This window comes from Nannobrachium achirus (assembly GCF_963921795.1).
Source record: "Nannobrachium achirus genome assembly, chromosome: 7".
NCBI classification, from domain to species: domain Eukaryota; kingdom Metazoa; phylum Chordata; class Actinopteri; order Myctophiformes; family Myctophidae; genus Nannobrachium; species Nannobrachium achirus.
This window is the reverse complement of record NC_137816.1, coordinates 3,601,870-3,623,490: the sequence shown is the minus strand read 5'-3', so window position 1 is coordinate 3,623,490 and position 21,621 is coordinate 3,601,870. Positions and strand designations below refer to the sequence as shown.

The 21,621-nt window shown below is 42.9% G+C and overlaps 1 protein-coding gene and 1 long non-coding RNA gene across 2 annotated transcripts; both read right to left on the bottom strand.

The window, feature by feature from the left end:
• Positions 1–8,381: 8,381 nt before the first annotated feature.
• LOC308287927 lies at positions 8,382–12,906 on the bottom strand. The gene is made up of 3 exons (XR_013962167.1): positions 12,835–12,906; positions 9,246–9,385; positions 8,382–8,419 (listed from the first exon to the last, which is right to left on the bottom strand). It is a non-coding gene; the product is annotated as an uncharacterized lncRNA (long non-coding RNA).
• A 5,198-nt stretch (positions 12,907–18,104) lies between these two features.
• Positions 18,105–20,969, bottom strand: LOC308288061 (ZP domain-containing protein-like; the record flags this gene model as incomplete). Its single annotated transcript, XM_080729404.1, has 4 exons — positions 18,105–18,193; positions 18,645–18,820; positions 19,633–20,033; positions 20,814–20,969. 4 exons carry the CDS (start codon positions 20,967–20,969, stop codon positions 18,105–18,107), a joined length of 822 nt encoding a protein of 273 aa, XP_080585530.1.
• Between the last annotated feature and the right edge of the window lie 652 nt (positions 20,970–21,621).

Below are 21,621 nucleotides of genomic sequence, written 5' to 3'. Positions count from 1 at the left end.
AATTGCAATAGAGTGTTTGTTCAGTAACAGGGTTAAACAGCTCTATATTGTGACAGTAATCATTGCTATAGAGTGTTTGTTCAGTAACAGTGTTAAATAGCTCTATATTGTGATAGTAATCATTGCTATATAGTGTTTGTTCAGTGTTAAATAGCTATATCTGTAGTTTAGTTACCTGCTATGAGAGGGATTCTGTAGTTTGGTTACCTGCTATGAGAGGGATTCTGGTGCCTGTAGTTTCCAGGACCACCTCCAGGGGGCAGTGTTTTGCCGTGGGTTCCCTCAGGATGACACAGACCCATGCACAGACCTCGTCTCTCCGGTCCATCTTGTTGCCACGGTAACTGACGCCGTGGATGCACAGCTCAGACACAGACAGCTCGCTGGGGAGGATGGGAGAGAAGGCCAGGCAATGCTGCTGGACCCTGGCTGGGGGCAAACGTTACAAGGTACATACCGTACATTTACTACAGTATAGTAAAGTATTTCTTTCTTTCTATTGTATAACAAATTTCATTTTGAAATCAAATTATTTCAAGTTTGATAACAAGTTTTACATCCAGACCCAAGGCATGGCCATGGGTTCAACCTTTGCACCCAATTATGCAAACTTATTCATGGGTCACTGGGAATCCAAGTTCATTCAGAACAGAACTGCCTCCTCCCTCCTAAATAAGGTGATTTTTTTGGAAACGATACATTGACGACATATGGTATTTGTTGGTTCAGAAGGCGAACTGGTTGAGTTCAGGCAGTATATTAACAACACACATCCTACTCTGAAACTCTCAATGCAAAAAAAAAAAAAAAAAGTACAATACTTGATCCCAAGCTATAAAAAATATCATTACCAAACATTGAAATATTTTGAAATGTGATCCTCATTTGAAAAATATAGCTATGTCACCACCAAGGTTTTGCTTTACGAGAGGAAGGAACATTAGAGACTCTGTGGTTACATCACTTTATAGATCACCAGGTACCAGCTCCAACTGGCTGAGGGAAGAGTTGTGTGGCATCCACCCATGTGTGGTAGATGCACTCACTGCTCAAACACCTCAACCACTAAAGTTTTTTTTTTTTTTTTTTTTTTTTTTTTATCACCCACACACAGGACAGGAATACAAAATTAAAAGCTTTATCAACTGTAATAACACCCATGTGTTATAAACCATGATATGTATCGCGGCATGTTCCAAATCAGACAACGAGACACCTTCCACTGCTAATCCTATAATTTTGTGGATCCTGCCGCTTCGTGTCTCATCTCTGCCCCCTTGTGGACAGATACATTTATTGCTGATCCTTCTGTCTCTGTCTCACATCAAATACCTGTCATTATCAAATAGAATTCCTTCACATCACTTACATAATAATGATCGCACTGCTGTTGTCACTAATCACATTATATCTCCTCAGTCTTCTAGCAGTTTTCCTATCCCAAACTCTGACTCTCCACTCACTAAAGTCGGTTTTAAGACTAGAAAAGTTCTTGGAATAATTCATTTTAATATCAGAAGTCTCAAGTTGAACTATATTAAACTTTTGGTGCAACAGAGTCTGTTGGGTCTGTTGAAAACATTCTCACCCCTAACTAGTCATTATCTGCAGGTCTGTCAGTAGCCCTAGACGTCTGACTTTGCAGACCATAGACTGTAGTTGCAGACCCAAAACGCCAGATATTGCCTTTTCTGGTCCTTTCCTCGTCCAAAAAGGACGCATGCGCAAAGGAACGAGACGAGACCAAATGACTCTCGTAATTAAACATAATATATAAAAAGTGTTTTGTCTCAGATCCAATTTAAAAATGTAACTTCTGTTAAATGTTGGTCACAGTTAAGACAAATGTGAAAGGATGACTTGGCAAAAAGCATTTATTTATCCACAGCAATGGATTACCCAGCATGCACCGCGCATATGCTGGCCAATAGAGTGGCTGGCTTGATGTTGATATTTTATCAAATGTCCTACAGTTGTGTTTTATGAAACCCTCATCTCTTGACTCTGTGTAAAAATAAGGCGATTTTATGCTTTCCAAGGATGTGCAATGCAAGGACCAACGTTATATTTTGAGTGAATAAAGTAAGCAAAACGATAATATGTTATTTATTATTTTGAAGACTGACGTCACAGGGCCAGCGTCACGCAGTGGGAGAGTATTTTTTGCAGGTCTTTCAGTCCGAGTGTATAAAAAAAGCAACTGGGTTAAGGTGGAGAGAGCCAATCACAATCTTCCACGGCCTTAACCCAGTTGCATTTGTCCTACAGTTGACTGAATGACCTGCTGTTTCGTCTTCCGCTCTGTGTGTGGACTGTGGAGGATTGTTTACATCAGGAACAAGAAGCGTGGTGGATTTATGAACGATTCCTGGGTATAAGTCCATTCAGGTAAGATACAATTACGGGGGTTTATGTTGTTACATGTCAGGATGTGTAGTCTGTAATCTGTATGCTTATCTTTGCGACTCACTTAAAGGGACATTCCACCATGATAGATTCATTAAAAACACCCATTATTATTTTTCTGTTGACTCATATTACCCTCCTATGTGAGCAGGCCGTTTTTTTTCCTCATTTATTTTTAATAATTATTTGGGAAAATAGAAAAAAAAAAGAAACAATAATTATTAAACATCTCCCCCAGCCAGGGAGCTGAGAGAGATGAAGCAGGGACCCCTTAACTGAGAGAGATGAAGCAGGGACCCCTTAACTGAGAGAGAGATGAAGCAGGGACCCCTTAGCTGAGAGAGATGAAGCAGGGACCCCTTAACTGAGAGAGAGATGAAGCAGGGACCCCTTAGCTGAGAGAGAGATGAAGCAGGGACCCCTTAACTGAGAGAGATGAAGCAGGGACCCCTTAACTGAGAGAGAGATGAAGCAGGGACCCCTTAGCTGAGAGAGAGATGAAGCAGGGACCCCTTAACTGAGAGAGATGAAGCAGGGACCCCTTAACTGAGAGAGAGATGAAGCAGGGACCCCTTAGCTGAGAGAGAGATGAAAAAGGGACCCCTTAGCTGAGAGAGAGATGAAGCAGGGACCCCTTAACTGAGAGAGATGAAGCAGGGACCCCTTAGCTGAGAGAGAGATGAAGCAGGGACCCCTTAACTGAGAGAGATGAAGCATGGACCACTTAGCTGAGAGAGAGAGATGAAGCAGGGACCCCCTAGCTGAAAGACAGATGAAGCAGGGACCCCTTAGCTGAGAGAGAGATGAAGCAGGGACCCCTTAACTGAGAGAGATGAAGCAGGGACCCCTTAGCTGAGAGAGAGATGAAGCAGGGACCCCCTAGCTGAGAGAGAGATGAAGCAGGGACCCCTTAACTGAGAGAGATGAAGCAGGGACCCCCTAGCTGAAAGACAGATGAAGCAGGGACCCCTTAACTGAGAGAGATGAATCAGGGACCCCTTAGCTGAGAGAGATGAAGCAGGGACCCCTTAGCTGAGAGATTGAGATGAAGCAGGGACCCCTTAGCTGAGAGAGAGATGAAGCAGGGACCCCTTAGCTGAGAGAGAGATGAAGCAGGGACCCCTTAACTGAGAGAGATGAAGCAGGGACCCCTTAGCTGAGAGAGAGATGAAGCAGGGACCCCTTAGCTGAGAGAGAGATGAAGCAGGGACCCCCTAGCTGAAAGACAGATGAAGCAAGGACCCCTTAGCTGAGACAGATGAAGCAGGGACCCCTTAGCTGACAGAGAGGGACCCTTAGCTGAGAGATTAAGCAGCTTTGTCTCTCTCTCTCTCTCAGCTAAGGGGTCCCCCTATTAAAGCTAATAAGGGGTCCCTGCTGAAGCAGGGACCCCTTAGCTGAGAGAGGGATGAAGCAAGCAGGGACCCCCTTAGCATGCCTTGAATGCTTTGTTGTCAGTATTAAAGTGATAGGTAAAGCCGCTGTTCTTTACTTCAACAGGGGGTCCGGGGGTCCTCAGAGTTACTACAGAGGGGTCTTCCAAATCTTTGAGTGATAGAAACTTTTGTTTATTAACCACTTGAACCCTAGCGTCCATATTCTGAGAAATCTAGCCAAAAATAGCAGATCTCCTATTTTAGGCAGAGAGCTTTGGTGAATAGGGGAAAAGAGCAGACTAAGTACAGAGTGAAAGGTCAAGTTTATTAATATTGACAGTTCAAGTGGTTAAATATCTGAAAACACAAATTGACATGAAAATACACTGATGATTGTGCTGTCAAACAATGAAACTATATTATGGAATCTAATCAATCTATGAACAGGTTGTGGGGGTCCCTGCTTCAATCTCTCTCAACTAATGGGTCCTTGGCCTGAAAACGTTGTTTTAATCTGTCAATTATTTAAGCAATTAATCAGATTGTGGCATTTGTTTAGCTATTACCTTATACATTCTGATTAAAGGTGATACACCATGCATTTAAAAAGTATTTATGTCATATTGTTTATGTCCCAAAAACGTTTTTCAAAAGGTTTGAGGCAAAATTACCAATTTACCTAAATTGAGGCTAAATTTACCAAAAAATATTTTTTTGAAAAAAACATTTTTTTGATTTTTTTTTTTTTGTGATGACGTCACAATCGGCAGATGACGTCACAATCGGCAGCAAATCTGAACAGCCTGTTTTGAGAACCCGTGGGATACTTTTAACCTTCGCCTTCTCAAAACCAGAGAAAGACACATCGGTCAGAAATGGGACTTTGTGAGGAAAGAAGGTGCTAGTGGGACCCCAAAAAAAGGTTTTAAAATAGGAAAAGTGAAATTTCATGGTGTATCACCTTTAAAGAATAGCTACACATTTGTCAGGCTAAATGGTAACCGTGTTCTTTTCAAATAGGTAATTTAAAAATAAATATTCAAGTCATATTTTTAGCAGGGTTCCCACGGTCATGAAATTACTGGAAATATTTTGAAACAGTCCTGGGAGGTCCAGGAGAAATAGCTATGCATTCTTTGAATATTAGAGGCAGAAATTGTGAAAATAGACGATCTTCATGCTCACAACGTTGCGAGGCGTTGTGAGCATGTAGATCTGCTATTTTCACAATAGAACAGTGTTATACAAAATTCCTCAACTCTTAAGTGCTCGTCAGGGTGCCGGGTCCCCAGTAAAAACATGATTATTTCGGGGGTCACGGCCTGAAAAGGTTGAGAACCACTGGCATACACTACATGTCTTTGGGCATTGTGCATAGGAGTAAGCAACATGTTATTGAGCTGAATTATTGTTATATAGTCCTGTATATTGGGTTAAATATTCTGGAAAAGTTTTGGAAATTAATTGGAAAACATTTGTGGGAACCCTGAGTAACCCTGTGTGTGTGTGTGTGTGTGTGTGTGTGTGTGTGTGTGTGTGTGTGTGTGTGTGTGTGTGTGTGTGTGTGTGTGTGTGTGTGTGTGTGTGTGTGTGTGTGTGTGTGTGTGTGTGTGTATTACTACCAGCGGGGCATCCTGGCCTACCAGTTCAAAGAAAGGCCCAAGAACATTCGCTTCATCGACGAGGAAGATGCAGGCTGCCACGGTGCCCCAGCCCCACAGACCAGCTACGTCACCATCATCCCAGCCAACCCCATAAGCACCAGGTAGGCCTGTCACAATTATTACCAGGGTTCCCACGGTCATGAAATTCCTGGAAATATTTTGAGATTAGAATCATATTTTTCCAGTACTATGCGGCTATTACCATGGTGGTGACACTGTTTAGTATCATTGCAGACAGACGGCGGACAGACAGACATTCAGTCTATTAACAGATACAGTAGATGGGGCGTGCAGCGTTTTTTAATGTTATTAGTCCGATGTCCCATTAGTCCGAGGCTGGTGAATGCTAACCTGCCGACGCTGGTGAATGATTAACTGCTGACACTGGTGAATATTAACCTGCCGACGATGGTGAATGATAACCTAGTGAATGATAACCATAGACTCCACACCCTCCTATCTAACATCAGGGTCTACAGAGCTCTACAGTGTTGTTAGCTAAACCCTCCACTATCACCTATCTAATACCAGGGTCTACAGAGCTCTACAGCAGGGGTCTTCAATGTGTTCAGGCCAAGGACCCTTTAGTTGAGAGAGAAATGAAGCAGGGACCCCTATAACCTTTTCAGTGATTCCATAGTTCCATTGTTTGACAGCAAAATCATCAGAGTATTTACTGTAACCACTTGAACCGTCAATACTTAATAAACTTGACCTTTCACTCTGTACTTGGTCTGCTCTTTTTCTCCACGACACGAAAATCTTTGCCGAATATAGCCGATCTACAAACTCACACGGCCTCGCAGCGCGAGGCGTTGTGAGCTTGTAGATCTGCTATTTTTGGCTAATTTTAACTGCTTAGTTGTATCACTGCATTATTACTATGTAATAGCACACTAATTGTTACTGTAAAGCAGACATACTGTATACAGCACAAAGGTTTATCATCTGACTCACGGCTTACCAATAAGCCCTACTGCGGGCAACAAGCATAAAACATACACGCATGTAGTGTGTGGTTAGTAAGTCCAGAGAGTAGATATTAAGTTGGATATGAAAAATCATTTATTGATACAAAAACAGTAACATGCAAAAGATCTTAAAACAAAAGCACCAGCACAGCATAACACGGTAAACACGGTCGAAAACCAACAGTGATTGACAGATGACGGCAACAATTTGATTGACAGCAAGCGTTACCATAACAACCACCTGAAGCTTACAAAGACAATTGGCAAGGCCAGACCATGCATTTCAATCAAATATAAATAAACAATAATGTCAATTTGGCTTTAACAGTAGGGGTGGGCGGTTTGGTGATACATATCGTTGATACGCCTCTTCAGATATATTAGATACAGTATATATCGTGATACAATGCATGTTGAATTGTTAATACAGAGAATTAGCAATTTCGTCTAAATCAGTAGTTGTCAAACCTCATCCTTTTTCCCTTTTATTTTTTGTTATCTTGTAGGAGGTTGACTGTTAAGTAACTTGAAAGATAAACATAAAAACCAACATGAGAAAGAATCGTGATAAGATTGTGTATTGTGATACAGCTTGGAAATATAACGTGTTATTGTATCTTTCCATATATTTTCCATGTATTCTTCCACAAGATAATGCACCATTTTCAAAACGTCTGCCCTCGATGCAACAAGAGTAACAGTTAACAGAGTACTGACCCACAGGTTGAGAACCAGGGACGTGCTGGGCCCCTGATTCAGCCCGGGAAAAATAGTTGGAGAGGCCCTAATTGCGCGCTATAGAGAGAGATCTCTCTCCATAGCGCTGCTGCTACTCAAAGATTTGCCATTTCAGATCATGACAAGTGACAAGCCAGTGGGCCAATTACTTGAGTTATAATTTGTCGTTGTCGGGTGGAAAACCGTTTGTTTTGTATTTATCATTTAATAAAGTAATTAAAGAGGCGTTGTGTGCTTGTAGATCGGCTGTTTTCACTACTTTTGTGCGACAGCCTTGTTTGATGAAGCAGGGCTTTGCGAAAAAATGTACACATTTGAAACTTGGAGATACAAGGTTTCTGCCCGACAGTGACGATTTACTTTGTTGGCCGCCCAGCCCCCAAAATGGAACGAAGGTCAACATTATGTTTACAGCAGAATTGAGCAGACATACAGATTAGAGCTTTGGAATCAGTGTCTAAATAATTAATTAATTGATACGTGCACTGCTGCGCAAGGTCATGAGTCATGACATGATGTCCTCCTGATATATACATCATACAATTTGATTTGGAAGATAGCCTACTACTGCTGCTTTATTATGGTGAAGAAGGTTTGTAAGATATATAGGATAGGATATGCAGCAAAATTGTTCTGGTGGGTGCAAGCACAAACGTTCTGTGTCTGGTTCGCGCTCCTCTGCTCTGTGCCAAATTCTGTCTGTCTGTCTGTCTGTCTGTCTGTCTGTCTACCTGTCTGTCTGTCTGCCCACAGCGTGGCAGCCAGGCAAAATGGATAAAAAAAACGGACCCTTGAACATTTAGGCGAAATGGCTCTTCAACGGCCGTGAAAAGACTCTCCTCCATGCACGGCGAAAGAGCCAGGCGAAAGGATCAAATCTGTTAAGGCGAATAAGTTATAGGCGAATGGGCTGGTGACCGTGGGAGGTGCTCTCCATTCCGGTAGAAGCTGGTGAGCAGCTCCTGGAAGTCCATTTTGTTTCATTGTCCTCAGGCAGTTGCAGATAAATACTCCACAAATCTGTCCACCAAATCCAAATGTAAAGAGTTCAGTCCAAAAGTGCTCCAATGTGGCGAATAGCACATTGTGTCTCAACGGGGGACAGGTGTCTCAACGGGGGACAGGCGGTGATGATGTGGCCAGTGGTCGCACATGCTGCTCCTGCTGTAGACAGATCCATGCTGCTCTCGGAGGTCACTGTGGCAATCCACAAGGCTTCAGAGTCAGCCGCAACGTTGACCTTCCTGGCATGTTTGGGCTTCATCTGTGGAGAAAAACAGAGTTTGTGTAAATTTGGAGTGCCCCAACTAATTGCGACTTAAGGTTGCCATGAGAAATGTCACAGCTTATCTCCGTGTAGACGTGTGTGTGTACACATTTTTACATATGGGTTGGTTCCCTTGATACATCCGGTGACATCACCTATGTAAAAGTCCATATATGGGTATTCCCCAGAATCTTTTATGCCCATATATGGAGATTCCTGATTAAGCCCATATCTAACAGAACTGCATAATGGAATTGCCCATATGTGGAGGAAGACAGCCCATATTATGTGCGGCTGGTTCAGACAGGGATCTCCATTATGGGCATAAAAGGGACGTACTATATACAGTATATGGATCTCCATATAGTATATGGGTAACTGGTCCGATATACATCACTGGCCAGATGGCCAAGAATTGTCGCCCTGAGGCGTCTTACTAGTTTAGTAATCGTAATCAAATCGGCACATAATCGCTGGAATTTCTATTAATACCGTGCTAAAGAACTAAAACAGGGTTCCCACAGCTTTTTATCAATTAATTTCCAAAACTGCGTTGCGAGACGTTGTGAGCATGTAGATCGGCTATTTTCACAATTTCTGCCTCTAATATTTGACAATTTGGCCCATGTTTAATTTGTCATTTCAGAGGTATTAACCAAATCAATAACCAAAGACAATGCATAGCTATTTTTTCCAGGGCCTTCCAGGAGCCTTGATCAATTCCAAAACTTTTCCAGTACTGGAAAAATATGATTCTAATCTCAAAATATTTCCAGGAATTTCATGACCGTGGGAACCCTGGTAATAATTGTGACGGGCCTACCTGGTGCTTATGGGGTTGGCTGGGATGATGGTGACGTAGCTGGTCTGTGGGGCTGGGGCACCGTGGCAGCCTGCATCTTCCTCGTCGATGAAGCGAATGTTCTTGGGCCTTTCTTTGAACTGGTAGGCCAGGATGCCCCGCTGGTAGTAAGACAGTACACACACACACACACACACACACACACACACACACACACACACACACACACACACACACACGCACGCACGCACGCACGCACGCACGCACACACACACACACACACACACACACACACACACACACACACACACACACACATTACTCAGGGTTCCCACAAATGTTTTCCAATTAATTTCCAAAACTTTTCCAGAATATTTAACCCAATATACAGGACTAACAATAATTCAGCTCAATAACATGTTGCTTACTCCTATGCACGATGCCCAAAGACAGGTAGTGTATGCCAGTGGTTCTCAACCTTTTCAGGCCGTGACCCCCGAAATAATCATGTTTTTACTGGGGACCCGGCACCCTGACGAGCACTAAAGAGTTGAGAAATTTTGTATAACACTGTTCTATTGTGAAAATAGCAGATCTACATGCTCACAACGCCTCGCAACGTTGTGAGCATGAAGATCGGCTATTTTCACAATTTCTGCCTCTAATATTCAAAGAATGCATAGCTATTTCTCCTGGACCTTCCAGGACTGCTAAAAATATGACTTGAATATTTATTTTTAAATTACCTATTTGAAAAGAACGCGGTTACCATTTAGCCTGACAAATGTGTAGCTATTCTTTAATCAGAATGTATAAGGTAATAGCTAAACAAATGCCACAATCTGATTAATTGCTTAAATAATTGACAGATTAAACAACGTTTTCAGGCCAAGGACCCATTAGTTGAGAGAGATTGAAGCAGGGACCCCCACAACCTGTTCATAGATTGATTAGATTCCATATAGTTTCATTGTTTGACAGCACAATCATCAGTGTATTTTCATGTCAATTTGTGTTTTCAGATATTTAACCACTTGAACTGTCAATATTAATAAACTTGACCTTTCACTCTGTACTTAGTCTGCTCTTTTCCCCTATTCATCTCTCTGCCTAAAATAGGAGATCTGCTATTTTTGGCTAGATTCCTCAGAATATGGACGCTAGGGTTCAAGTGGTTAATAAACAAAAGTTTCTATCACTCAAAGATTTGGAAGACCCCTCTGTTGTAACTCTGGGGACCCCCGGACCCCCTGTTGAAGTAAAGAACAGCGGCTTTACCTATCACTTTAATACTGACCACAAAGCATTCAAGGCATGCTAAGGGGGTCCCTGCTTGCTTCATCCCTCTCTCAGCTAAGGGGTCCCTGCTTCAACAGGGACCCCTTAGCTTTAATAGGGGGACCCCTTAGCTGAGAGAGAGAGAGAGACAAAGCTGCTTAATCTCTCAGCTAAGGGTCCCTCTCTGTCAGCTAAGGTGTCCCTGCTTCATCTGTCTCAGCTAAGGGGTCCCTGCTTCATCTCTCTCTCAGCTAAGGGGTCCCTGCTTCATCTCTCTCTCAGCTAAGGGGTCCCTGCTTCATCTCTCTCAGTTAAGGGGTCCCTGCTTCATCTCTCTCTCAGCTAAGGGGTCCCTGCTTCATCTCTCTCTCAGCTAAGGGGTCCCTGCTTCATCTCACTCTCTCAGCTAAGGGGTCCCTGCTTCATCTCTCTCAACTAAGGGGTCCCTGATTCATCTCTCTCAGTTAAGGGGTCCCTGCTTCATCTGTCTTTCAGCTAGGGGTTCCCTGCTTCATCTCTCTCAGTTAAGGGGTCCCTGCTTCATCTCTCTCTCAGCTAGGGGGTCCCTGCTTCATCTCTCTCTCAGCTAAGGGGTCCCTGCTTCATCTCTCTCAGTTAAGGGGTCCCTGCTTCATCTCTCTCTCAGCTAAGGGGTCCCTGCTTCATCTGTCTTTCAGCTAGGGGGTCCCTGCTTCATCTCTCTCTCAGCTAAGTGGTCCATGCTTCATCTCTCTCAGTTAAGGGGTCCCTGCTTCATCTCTCTCTCAACTAAGGGGTCCCTGCTTCATCTCTCTCAGTTAAGGGGTCCCTGCTTCATCTCTCTCTCAGCTAAGGGGTCCCTGCTTCATCTGTCTTTCAGCTAGGGGTTCCCTGCTTCATCTCTCTCAGTTAAGGGGTCCCTGCTTCATCTCTCTCTCAGCTAGGGGGTCCCTGCTTCATCTCTCTCTCAGCTAAGGGGTCCCTGCTTCATCTCTCTCAGTTAAGGGGTCCCTGCTTCATCTCTCTCTCAGCTAAGGGGTCCCTGCTTCATCTGTCTTTCAGCTAGGGGGTCCCTGCTTCATCTCTCTCTCAGCTAAGTGGTCCATGCTTCATCTCTCTCAGTTAAGGGGTCCCTGCTTCATCTCTCTCTCAACTAAGGGGTCCCTGCTTCATCTCTCTCAGTTAAGGGGTCCCTGCTTCATCTCTCTCTCAGCTAAGGGGTCCCTGCTTCATCTCTCTCTCAGCTAAGGGGTCCCTGCTTCATCTCTCTCTCAGTTAAGGGGTCCCTGCTTCATCTCTCTCAGTTAAGGGGTCCCTGCTTCATCTCTCTCTCAGCTAAGGGGTCCCTGCTTCATCTCTCTCTCAGTTAAGGGGTCCCTGCTTCATCTCTCTCAGTTAAGGGGTCCCTGCTTCATCTCTCTCTCAGCTAAGGGGTCCCTGCTTCATCTCTCTCTCAGTTAAGGGGTCCCTGCTTCATCTCTCTCTCAGCTAAGGGGTCCCTGCTTCATCTCACTCTCTCAGCTAAGGGGTCCCTGCTTCATCTCTCTCAGCTAAGGGGTCCCTGATTCATCTCTCTCAGTTAAGGGGTCCCTGCTTCATCTGTCTTTCAGCTAGGGGGTCCCTGCTTCATCTCTCTCAGTTAAGGGGTCCCTGCTTCATCTCTCTCTCAGCTAGGGGGTCCCTGCTTCATCTCTCTCTCAGCTAAGGGGTCCCTGCTTCATCTCTCTCAGTTAAGGGGTCCCTGCTTCATCTCTCTCTCAGCTAAGGGGTCCCTGCTTCATCTCTCTCTCAGCTAAGGGGTCCCTGCTTCATCTCTCTCTCAGTTAAGGGGTCCCTGCTTCATCTCTCTCAGTTAAGGGGTCCCTGCTTCATCTCTCTCTCAGCTAAGGGGTCCCTGCTTCATCTCTCTCAGTTAAGGGGTCCCTGCTTCATCTCTCTCTCAGCTAAGGGGTCCCTGCTTCATCTCTCTCTCAGTTAAGGGGTCCCTGCTCCATCTCTCTCAGCTAAGGGGTCCCTGCTTCATCTCTCTCTCAGTTAAGGGGTCCCTGCTTCATCTCTCTCAGTTAAGGGGTCCCTGCTTCATCTCTCTCAGCTCCCTGGCTGGGGGAGATGTTTAATAATTATTGTTTCTTTTTTTTTTCTTTTTTCCCAAATAATTATTAAAAATAAATGAGGAAAAATGGCCTGCTCACATAGGAGGGTAATATGAGTCAACAGAAAAATAATAATGGGTGTTTTTAATGAATCTATCATGGTGGAATGTCCCTTTAAGTGAGTCGCAAAGATAAGCATACAGATTACAGACTACACATCCTGACATGTAACAACATAAACCCCCGTAATTGTATCTTACCTGAATGGACTTATACCCAGGAATCGTTCATAAATCCACCACGCTTCTTGTTCCTGATGTAAACAATCCTCCACAGTCCACACACAGAGCGGAAGACGAAACAGCAGGTCATTCAGTCAACTGTAGGACAAATGCAACTGGGTTAAGGCCGTGGAAGATTGTGATTGGCTCTCTCCACCTTAACCCAGTTGCTTTTTTTATACACTCGGACTGAAAGACCTGCAAAAAATACTCTCCCACTGCGTGACGCTGGCCCTGTGACGTCAGTCTTCAAAATAATAAATAACATATTATCGTTTTGCTTACTTTATTCACTCAAAATATAACGTTGGTCCTTGCATTGCACATCCTTGGAAAGCATAAAATCGCCTTATTTTTACACAGAGTCAAGAGATGAGGGTTTCATAAAACACAACTGTAGGACATTTGATAAAATATCAACATCAAGCCAGCCACTCTATTGGCCAGCATATGCGCGGTGCATGCTGGGTAATCCATTGCTGTGGATAAATAAATGCTTTTTGCCAAGTCATCCTTTCACATTTGTCTTAACTGTGACCAACATTTAACAGAAGTTACATTTTTAAATTGGATCTGAGACAAAACACTTTTTATATATTATGTTTAATTACGAGAGTCATTTGGTCTCGTCTCGTTCCTTTGCGCATGCGTCCTGTTTGGAGGAGGAAAGGACCAGAAAAGGCAATATCTGGCGTTTTGGGTCTGCAACTACAGTCTATGGTCTACAAAGTCAGACGTTTAGGGCTACTGACAGACCTGCAGATAATGACTAGTTAGGGGTGAGAATGTGTTTGTTCAACAGACCCAACAGACTCTGTTGCACCAAAAGTTTAATATAGTTCAACTTGAGACTTCTGATATTAAAATGAATTATTCCAAGAACTTTTCTAGTCTTAAAACCGACTTTAGTGAGTGGAGAGTCAGAGTTTGGGATAGGAAAACTGCTAGAAGACTGAGGAGATATAATGTGATTAGTGACAACAGCAGTGCGATCATTATTATGTAAGTGATGTGAAGGAATTCTATTTGATAATGACAGGTATTTGATGTGAGACAGAGACAGAAGGATCAGCAATAAATGTATCTGTCCACAAGGGGGCAGAGATGAGACACGAAGCGGCAGGATCCACAAAATTATAGGATTAGCAGTGGAAGGTGTCTCGTTGTCTGATTTGGAACATGCCGCGATACATATCATGGTTTATAACACATGGGTGTTATTACAGTTGATAAAGCTTTTAATTTTGTATTCCTGTCCTGTGTGTGGGTGATAAAAAAAAAAAAAAAAAAAAAAAACTTTAGTGGTTGAGGTTTGAGCAGTGAGTGAGTGCATCTACCACATGGGTGGATGCCACACAACTCTTCCCTCAGCCAGTTGGAGCTGGTACCTGGTGATCTATAAAGTGATGTAACCACAGAGTCTCTAATGTTCCTTCCTCTCGTAAAGCAAAACCTTGGTGATGACATAGCTATATTTTTCAAATGAGGATCACATCTAAAAATAATAATAATAATAATCTAAAAAGGAGTGCTAAAGGCAAAAAGAGCAACAGGCAAAGAAAAGAGCAACCTCAGATGTACATGTGCAAAAGGTTTGGCATATTCTATACGCCAACAGCATATTTTTCCAGTAGTTGCTTACTGTACTTACTTAACTTTTGTAGACATCTTCACAGAGTGTTCTATGTGCAACAGATTAATATATTCAACTTCACAGTATGCATTTATGTACAGTAGGTGCAATTCAACTTCACAAGGAGGGAACGTAAGGGGTATGTACAGTAGGTGCAGTTCAACTTCACAAGGAGGGAATGTAAGGGGTTGGGGGCTGGGGGGGGGGGGGGGGGGTGCTAGCGATTCCTTTTTCCCTGGATCTTTCTTGTTTTTGACAGTTCGTTCATGTGCCTGACTGTTCGTGGAAAGAAGCTCTTTTGCAGTCTGTTGCTGGTAGCTTTGAGACTGCGTAGACGTTTTCCCTCACCCTTTTCACTTTGGCCTATTAGAGAGTCACCACTAGGCCAAAAGAAACCTACCTGACCTGCCGGAGTCCTGTTCGGAAGAACACTGCTTCTAGTTTTTCTTTGATATTCTTCTTTGCTTTCCCTTGATGCCTTTTTGCTTTCCTGCTTTTTATGCCTTGGACACTTTATCGCTGCTTGCAGCTATATTGTTACTTGTTTTTATCATTACTCACTCAACGTCTACACTACTAATATTACAGCACTACTCTCACTAAAACATCTGTAGAGTTTACATAGTTTGGAATATATTCATAACACTTTTGCCTATCAATTGATGACACCTTGGTGGACAATTTCTCAATTCACTATATATGTTTTCAATAAGGTCTTGAGGCTCATTCACTATTCAGAATGCAAAGAGAGAGAGAGAGAGAGAGAGAGAGAGAGAGAGAGAGAGAGAGCCTATAACCTATAATGTTATGATTATAGGTTACAGTTCTCTGACCCTCATCCACCAAGAGCAACTAAAAAGTGCACGATCAGTAATGTATCAACCAGGGCAGGAATTTCATGGAGGCCATGAAGGCCATGGCCGCCGTTGCCCCTTAGTTTGGCCTTGTGCCCCCCAAACCAATGACCTGAGGCCACAATGCCCTAAAGCTGACTGTATCATTTAATCCTCTGTCTCTTTCTTGTCAATATAGACAGTAGACATCAGTGTCTCTTTCTTGTCATGTAGACACCAGTGTCTTTTGTTGAGATTCTGAAGTCTTAACACCCCCGAGTCCCCATCTTAAACCAATCCAGTATCTTTGATGGTGAGCATGGATCAGATTGAAAATACCATCATTTATCTATTTCACCGCAGATTATCATCCCTAAACCTTAAATTCAACACATTCTTTCAATGGACTAAAATCTTGTTCTATTTGATGGCCTTCCTGCCCTGGTATTTGGCCAAAGGAGGCCAAGTGGCCTTGCCTCTAAAATGTCCAAATTCCAGGCCTGGTATCAACGTCTGCGATGCGTTGCGAGAGTGTGGTCTAGACTCTAGCCAACACCAGCTCGGGACTCCTGGAACCCTCCACACTCTCCTACCTAACACCAGGGTCTTGAGCTCTACACTACAGTGTTGTTAGCTGAGCTACTGCGCCGCAGTGCATGTACACTACAAGGTGGTGCGCTTCTTGCCTTTCCTGGCTTAGCAACGTCTAATCAGAAACTATTTGGTGCTTCTGTGGGCTACAAATTCCAGGTAAACATCAAACATGGTACCAAACATACCAAACTGTTTTTTAAAACACTGCTGCCCCACAGTGTGCATTTAATGTTAAGGTTAAAAAAAAAAGAAACGAAAACAAAAATGACTTGTAATGTCTCACTGATTATCGAAATAAAACTATTCATTCATTCATTCATTCATTCATTCATTCATTCAATGTACTAAAGTAGTGGACAGGGCTGGTTTCCCATGTCATCACAAAGTCATGCTACCAGCAAGGACCTGTCGAGTAAAAGAAGCCATGCAACACTATATGTTGTCAAAAAGTGATTCAGGATGCTCTGTCTAGATAGAATGATCTTTCTTACTTGAATTGGAAGCCTGATTGTTTGTGAATTTTACATATTATGATTTATTATGATTGTGTCTGCACACTCATGGCAAGGATGAGTTAAATTATGTTTTCTCATGCCAATAAAGCTCTTTGAATATTAGTATTATTATTATTTACTTTACTATTTCCAATTTTCAATATGTTTACTTCAACTCCATTGCATCTTAGAGGCTAATATTGTACTTTTACTCCACTACAATTATTTTAAAACTTGAGTTAGGCTACTTTACTGTAGATGTTGATAATTATTACAAAACATACATTAACCACTTCAACCCTATATGCCAGCCATTTAAAAATAGCCAATCTACAAGTTCGCAATGCGTTGCAATGTCTCCTACGGATGCATTTTCTCTATGTTCAGCAGTATACATGCATATTGAAATGTATGGTTATGCTTATAACATGAATTCCCAGTCACACATAAGTAAAATGTACCAATAAAGTGTCACAAACAGAGAAGCATGCTTTGGTAATTTATTTGAACATTCACCTGAGCCCTGCCACGAGGGCTCAGCACTTTTTTTTTATTAAATCATCAGAGTTAGTAAAAAAGAGACAGTATATATTAGTAGTTATAGGTTTCTACATTATTACAGATCATTGCTCAAATATAATGTATGCGTTATGTCAAATGTCACTCAGGTTCATTGCCCAGTCGAATAGGGTTCACATCTTGAGTAAGACCCTCTATATCAGGGGCCTTCTTGTTTTTTTTTGGGTTTCTTTTTCCTTCTTCTTGCATCATCTCCTATAGAGCCTATAGAGATGAAGCAGGGACTCCCACTACACATTGTATAAAATGATGTTTCAGATGATTCCCCCCCCCCCACCATGCTTTTCAAAAATATATATTTTGTATAAATATTGGTCCATAATACCCCACTGAGCACGCCGTCTAAAAGTGGTCTAATAGACGTATAGATTTGGAAATTTATTAGTGGTCTAAACTTAGACTAGACGACTAATAGACTTCTAATAGTCGTCTAAATGTAGACCGTCTACATTTAGACGACTATTAGAAGTCTATTAGTCGTCTAGTCTAAGTTTAGACCACTAATAAATTTCCAAATCTATACGTCTATTAGACCACTTTTAGACGGCGTGCTCAGTGGGACGGTTTTATAAGGTTTTAGTCTAAACAACCACTCGGATATTTAAATTTCATGATCTGTCTGTCTCTAATTCCAAGCCATTTCAGATGCAATACCAAAATGCTCTTTGTTGGCGACGGGGCACTGTCTTTGGGCTAAAATGTTAACGATACAGAGAAGATTAGCATGGTACCACGATGAGAACCATGTAGAGTCAATCCATTCAAGCCAATTTTAGTACCACTTTATCTCATGGTTCCACCCACATCATAAAAACAGTTTGGGAACGACTGGTCTATAGTATACAGAAGAACACACAGTCTAACCAAAAAAAAAAGAAAAAAAAAGAAACTTTTGCATCTGCAATCTTCCCATCACCTTGATTAATGGGTTATAAGTGGTTATAAATTGGTTCAATATATCTGTTTCGACATAATATATTGAACATTAACCAAACATATTATGTTGGGTTAATTGCCCAGCGGCCCTATAGTGCGGAGGCAACACTAGAGGTCCACCAGAAGGGGGCGGTGTAGCTGAAGTCGTTATGCTTGTCAGACACCACACACATTGCTGCCTTAACCTTCAGTAGATGGCAGCAGCTCATATTTCACCCTTGTCGTCTTCTGGACCTTGTAGATGGCCACTGCACAGATCATGGCGACCACTGTGAGAAGACATCCAGCCACGAAGACCAGGTTCAGGTTCAGGTTCAGGCTGGTAGCTGAGGGAAAACCACAACAACAACAACAACAACAACAACACTGTGAGATCATGCATAATAGAACAACAGTGGGTCAGGACCCATGTGGGTCGCAGACCAATATGTATTGGTTGTGAGTAAATACCCCTTTCGTTCCTACATTTTGTTTATTTCAAAAGATTTTCAAAAAAGTCCCCCCCAAAAATCAAAATTCGTCATATTATGTTTTGTATTTTTATTTTATAAATAATCCTATTTAAAATACTTTTAAGAAGTAGTGAAAATAGCCGATCTACAAGCTCACAACATGTTACATGGCGACGTGTTGTGAGCTTGTAGATCTTCACTAGTTTGAGTCCCGGGGAGACATCGTTTTGACTTTTTTTCACAGACTTGAAAAAGGTTTCAGAGTCACCTGTGATCTCAGACGACCTTCTCAAGCGCAGGGGACCCTGGGAAATGTAGTGCCTTGCAGTTTGAATGACAGCCTCTCTCTTCCGTCGATGGTTGGCTCCAGACTGAGTGGAGTTGATGCATCCCTTGGAACATCTGGCGTTGGGGTTCCCGGCTTCACACAGCATAACAGAACAGCTGATGTACACCTGAGACAAACACAGTTTAAAACCTTGTTTCTTTGTGGAAATAATTGTACCATCACTGGAGCTAAACAGTTCCCTGTCCACTGTTACAGCCGCATACCACATAGGCTCTGTGTAGCCTGCAGCGGGTCGCTGGTTCGATTCCCGAGCCCGACCAGATGTCGCTGTGCGTCACTCCCCATCTCTCCCCATTTCCTGTCAGTCTACTAAAGGCAAAAGCCCCGAAACATAAAAAAATAAAAAAAATACAAAAAACCCTGTTTACCTGATCATGTGATCCTATGAATTTGAAGGCCTCCATTGAAAACTGGAAATGTCTCTCATGGCGTGGTGAAAGAACTTCAACAGTGTGGTCCACGGTACACCTGGTTGGAAACAAGAACAAAACACCTATTGATGCTAAGAGAGTGTGGTGTATATTCTCACAAAAAACAAATAGTATAATTGTATAATTAATTACATAAACATAACATTTTTTGTGCAGTTTAGAACACACAAAAGCAGGCATTTATGTGAGAGAAATTATTTAAAGCAGTAATGAATTCATTGTGTGACAATGTTGCTGTATTCTGTTACGTGGTATTCCCCCTGGCTAGTAACTTACTCAACTGGAAGCTCAAATATCATTAATACTATAATAACAATAACCTAAATCAGAGGTTCCTAGGCTGTTCAATGCCAAGGACCCAGAAATAACCAGGCTGTGATCTCCACTCCCCCCTATTGGGAAACGGCCTAAATATGGCTTAAAAAAAAGACTAAAGCGTGTGCATGCGTGTGTGCTGTGTTGTAAACTGCACTCACCCATGTTCTATGATGGAGTAGGCTGGTTGGTAGCTGGGATTGTCGTACGGCGCAGCTCTGCAGGACACCACAAACAGTTCGGTGTTAATGAGTGAAGACGAGGCCTCTATCTCCATGTAGATCTTGTCCCCTACGTCGTACTCCAGTGGATAGGAGCGGGGGTCCATCATGGAGGCGAAACGCCGGCTGTGAAAGAACTCAAACTGGTAGGTGAACGTACCGAAGCCCTTCTCCTGGACTGTGACGTTGTTTCTGTGGACGCTGTAACTCAGGGTCACGTTGCCAGTCTTGGGGTACTGGCAGTAGACCTCCACCTCCAACAGGTGCGTGCGGGTGATGACGTCACTGGTGTTGTCAACGGTGGTGATGGCATTTTTGAAGATGAGGTTCTCGTCATCCTCCTGTACGCAGGAGATTTTAGTTTAGTCTAACCCAGTGGTTATGAAGATAGGAGTTTAGTCTGACCCAGTCGTTCTGAAGGTAAGAGTTTAGTCTAACCCAGTAGTTCTGAAGGTAAGAGTTTATTCTGACCCAGTGAAGATAAGAGTTTAGTCTGACCCAGTAGTTCTGAAGATAAGACTTCAGTCTAACCCAGTAGTTATAAGAGTTTAGTCTGATCCAGTAGTTATGAAGATAATACTTCAGTCTAAACCCAGTAGTTATAAGAGTTTAGTCTGATCCAGTAGTTATGAACTAACAACTTGGATTAAAGTGATACCAACGTTGAACACTGGAGTCTGTTTGCAGCCTGATTGCATAAGCATTGTAGTTTCTCTAGTTTTCTCTCTCTCTCTCTCTCTCTCTCTCTCTCTTTGTCTCTGTGTGTGTGTGTGTGTGTGTGTGTGTGTGTGTGTGTGTGTGTGTGTGTGTGTGTGTGTGTGTGTGTGTGTGTGTGTGTGTGTGTGTGTGTGTGTGTACGCGCGCGCGCGTGTGCGTGTGCGTGTCTGACAGGTTGGCATGCTGGCATGCAGGAAGACAGACAGACAGACAGACAGACAGACAGACAGACAGACAGATCACATTCCTTAAAGAGGCAGTGCAACAGAACAATACATATAACACAATTCTCTAGTACCACAGCCCCATTACATAACAATGTGTAAAACTAACCTTTAGTAAATGCACAAAGGTGTAATGTAGAACAGATGTGACCAACTAGCATCCAGGTATGACTTTGTTACCTCAATCTCAGTACCACAGCCACTGAGGGGGATCACTGCTATGATGTGAGTGCTGTTTTGCTGGCTTTCCAGGCTGCAGGCTACGTTGCTTGGATCATTGAGTCGCAGATGTCCTTCAAGTCCCCGGAATGAGGATTTGTTCACCTCTACTGTCATGGCGGTCTCATCGCAAATTACATTGGCTTTCACTGAAATGAAAGGTTTCCAGAAGATCATGATGATAATAGTATAACCCACATAGGTTGTTAATTTGTTTTAGATTTAGTATCATAATTTTGTTAGACTTACGGGACAGTCGTTCTGTGGTAGTGGGGGCCATGGTTGTAGGTGTTGCAGGTGGAGATAACAACAATGACACATGTAACTCATCAAACCACTTCCTCAGATTTCTGAATTTGAAATATGATGCAGTAGTAAACAGGTGTTACGCTTCACCCACCATTTGAGACAGAGACGATGACACAGCGAAGCTCCGACTGATATTTGTCCGCACTGTGAAAACAAACACATTTTAGTTATTAACACATCGGGTGCCCATGTGGTGTCTACGCGTCAATCTCTTTGATCTTTACGAGTGCCCAACGACGCGTTTGACGCGTTGTACAGTAAACTATACTGTACTGTAGCTACTGCACTTGGCTACCGCGCTGATGAAACAACTCCATTTCCCAACATGCAGCGCGCAATTACGTCACCCGGACGTGCTGTGTGGCTCGTTGACTTCCTGTTTACCGGCTGCACAAAAGTGCTGTTTTCTCCGGATTCCCTTCCTTTTTTCATTTTTTTCTCAAAACGGCAGCCTCTTCTA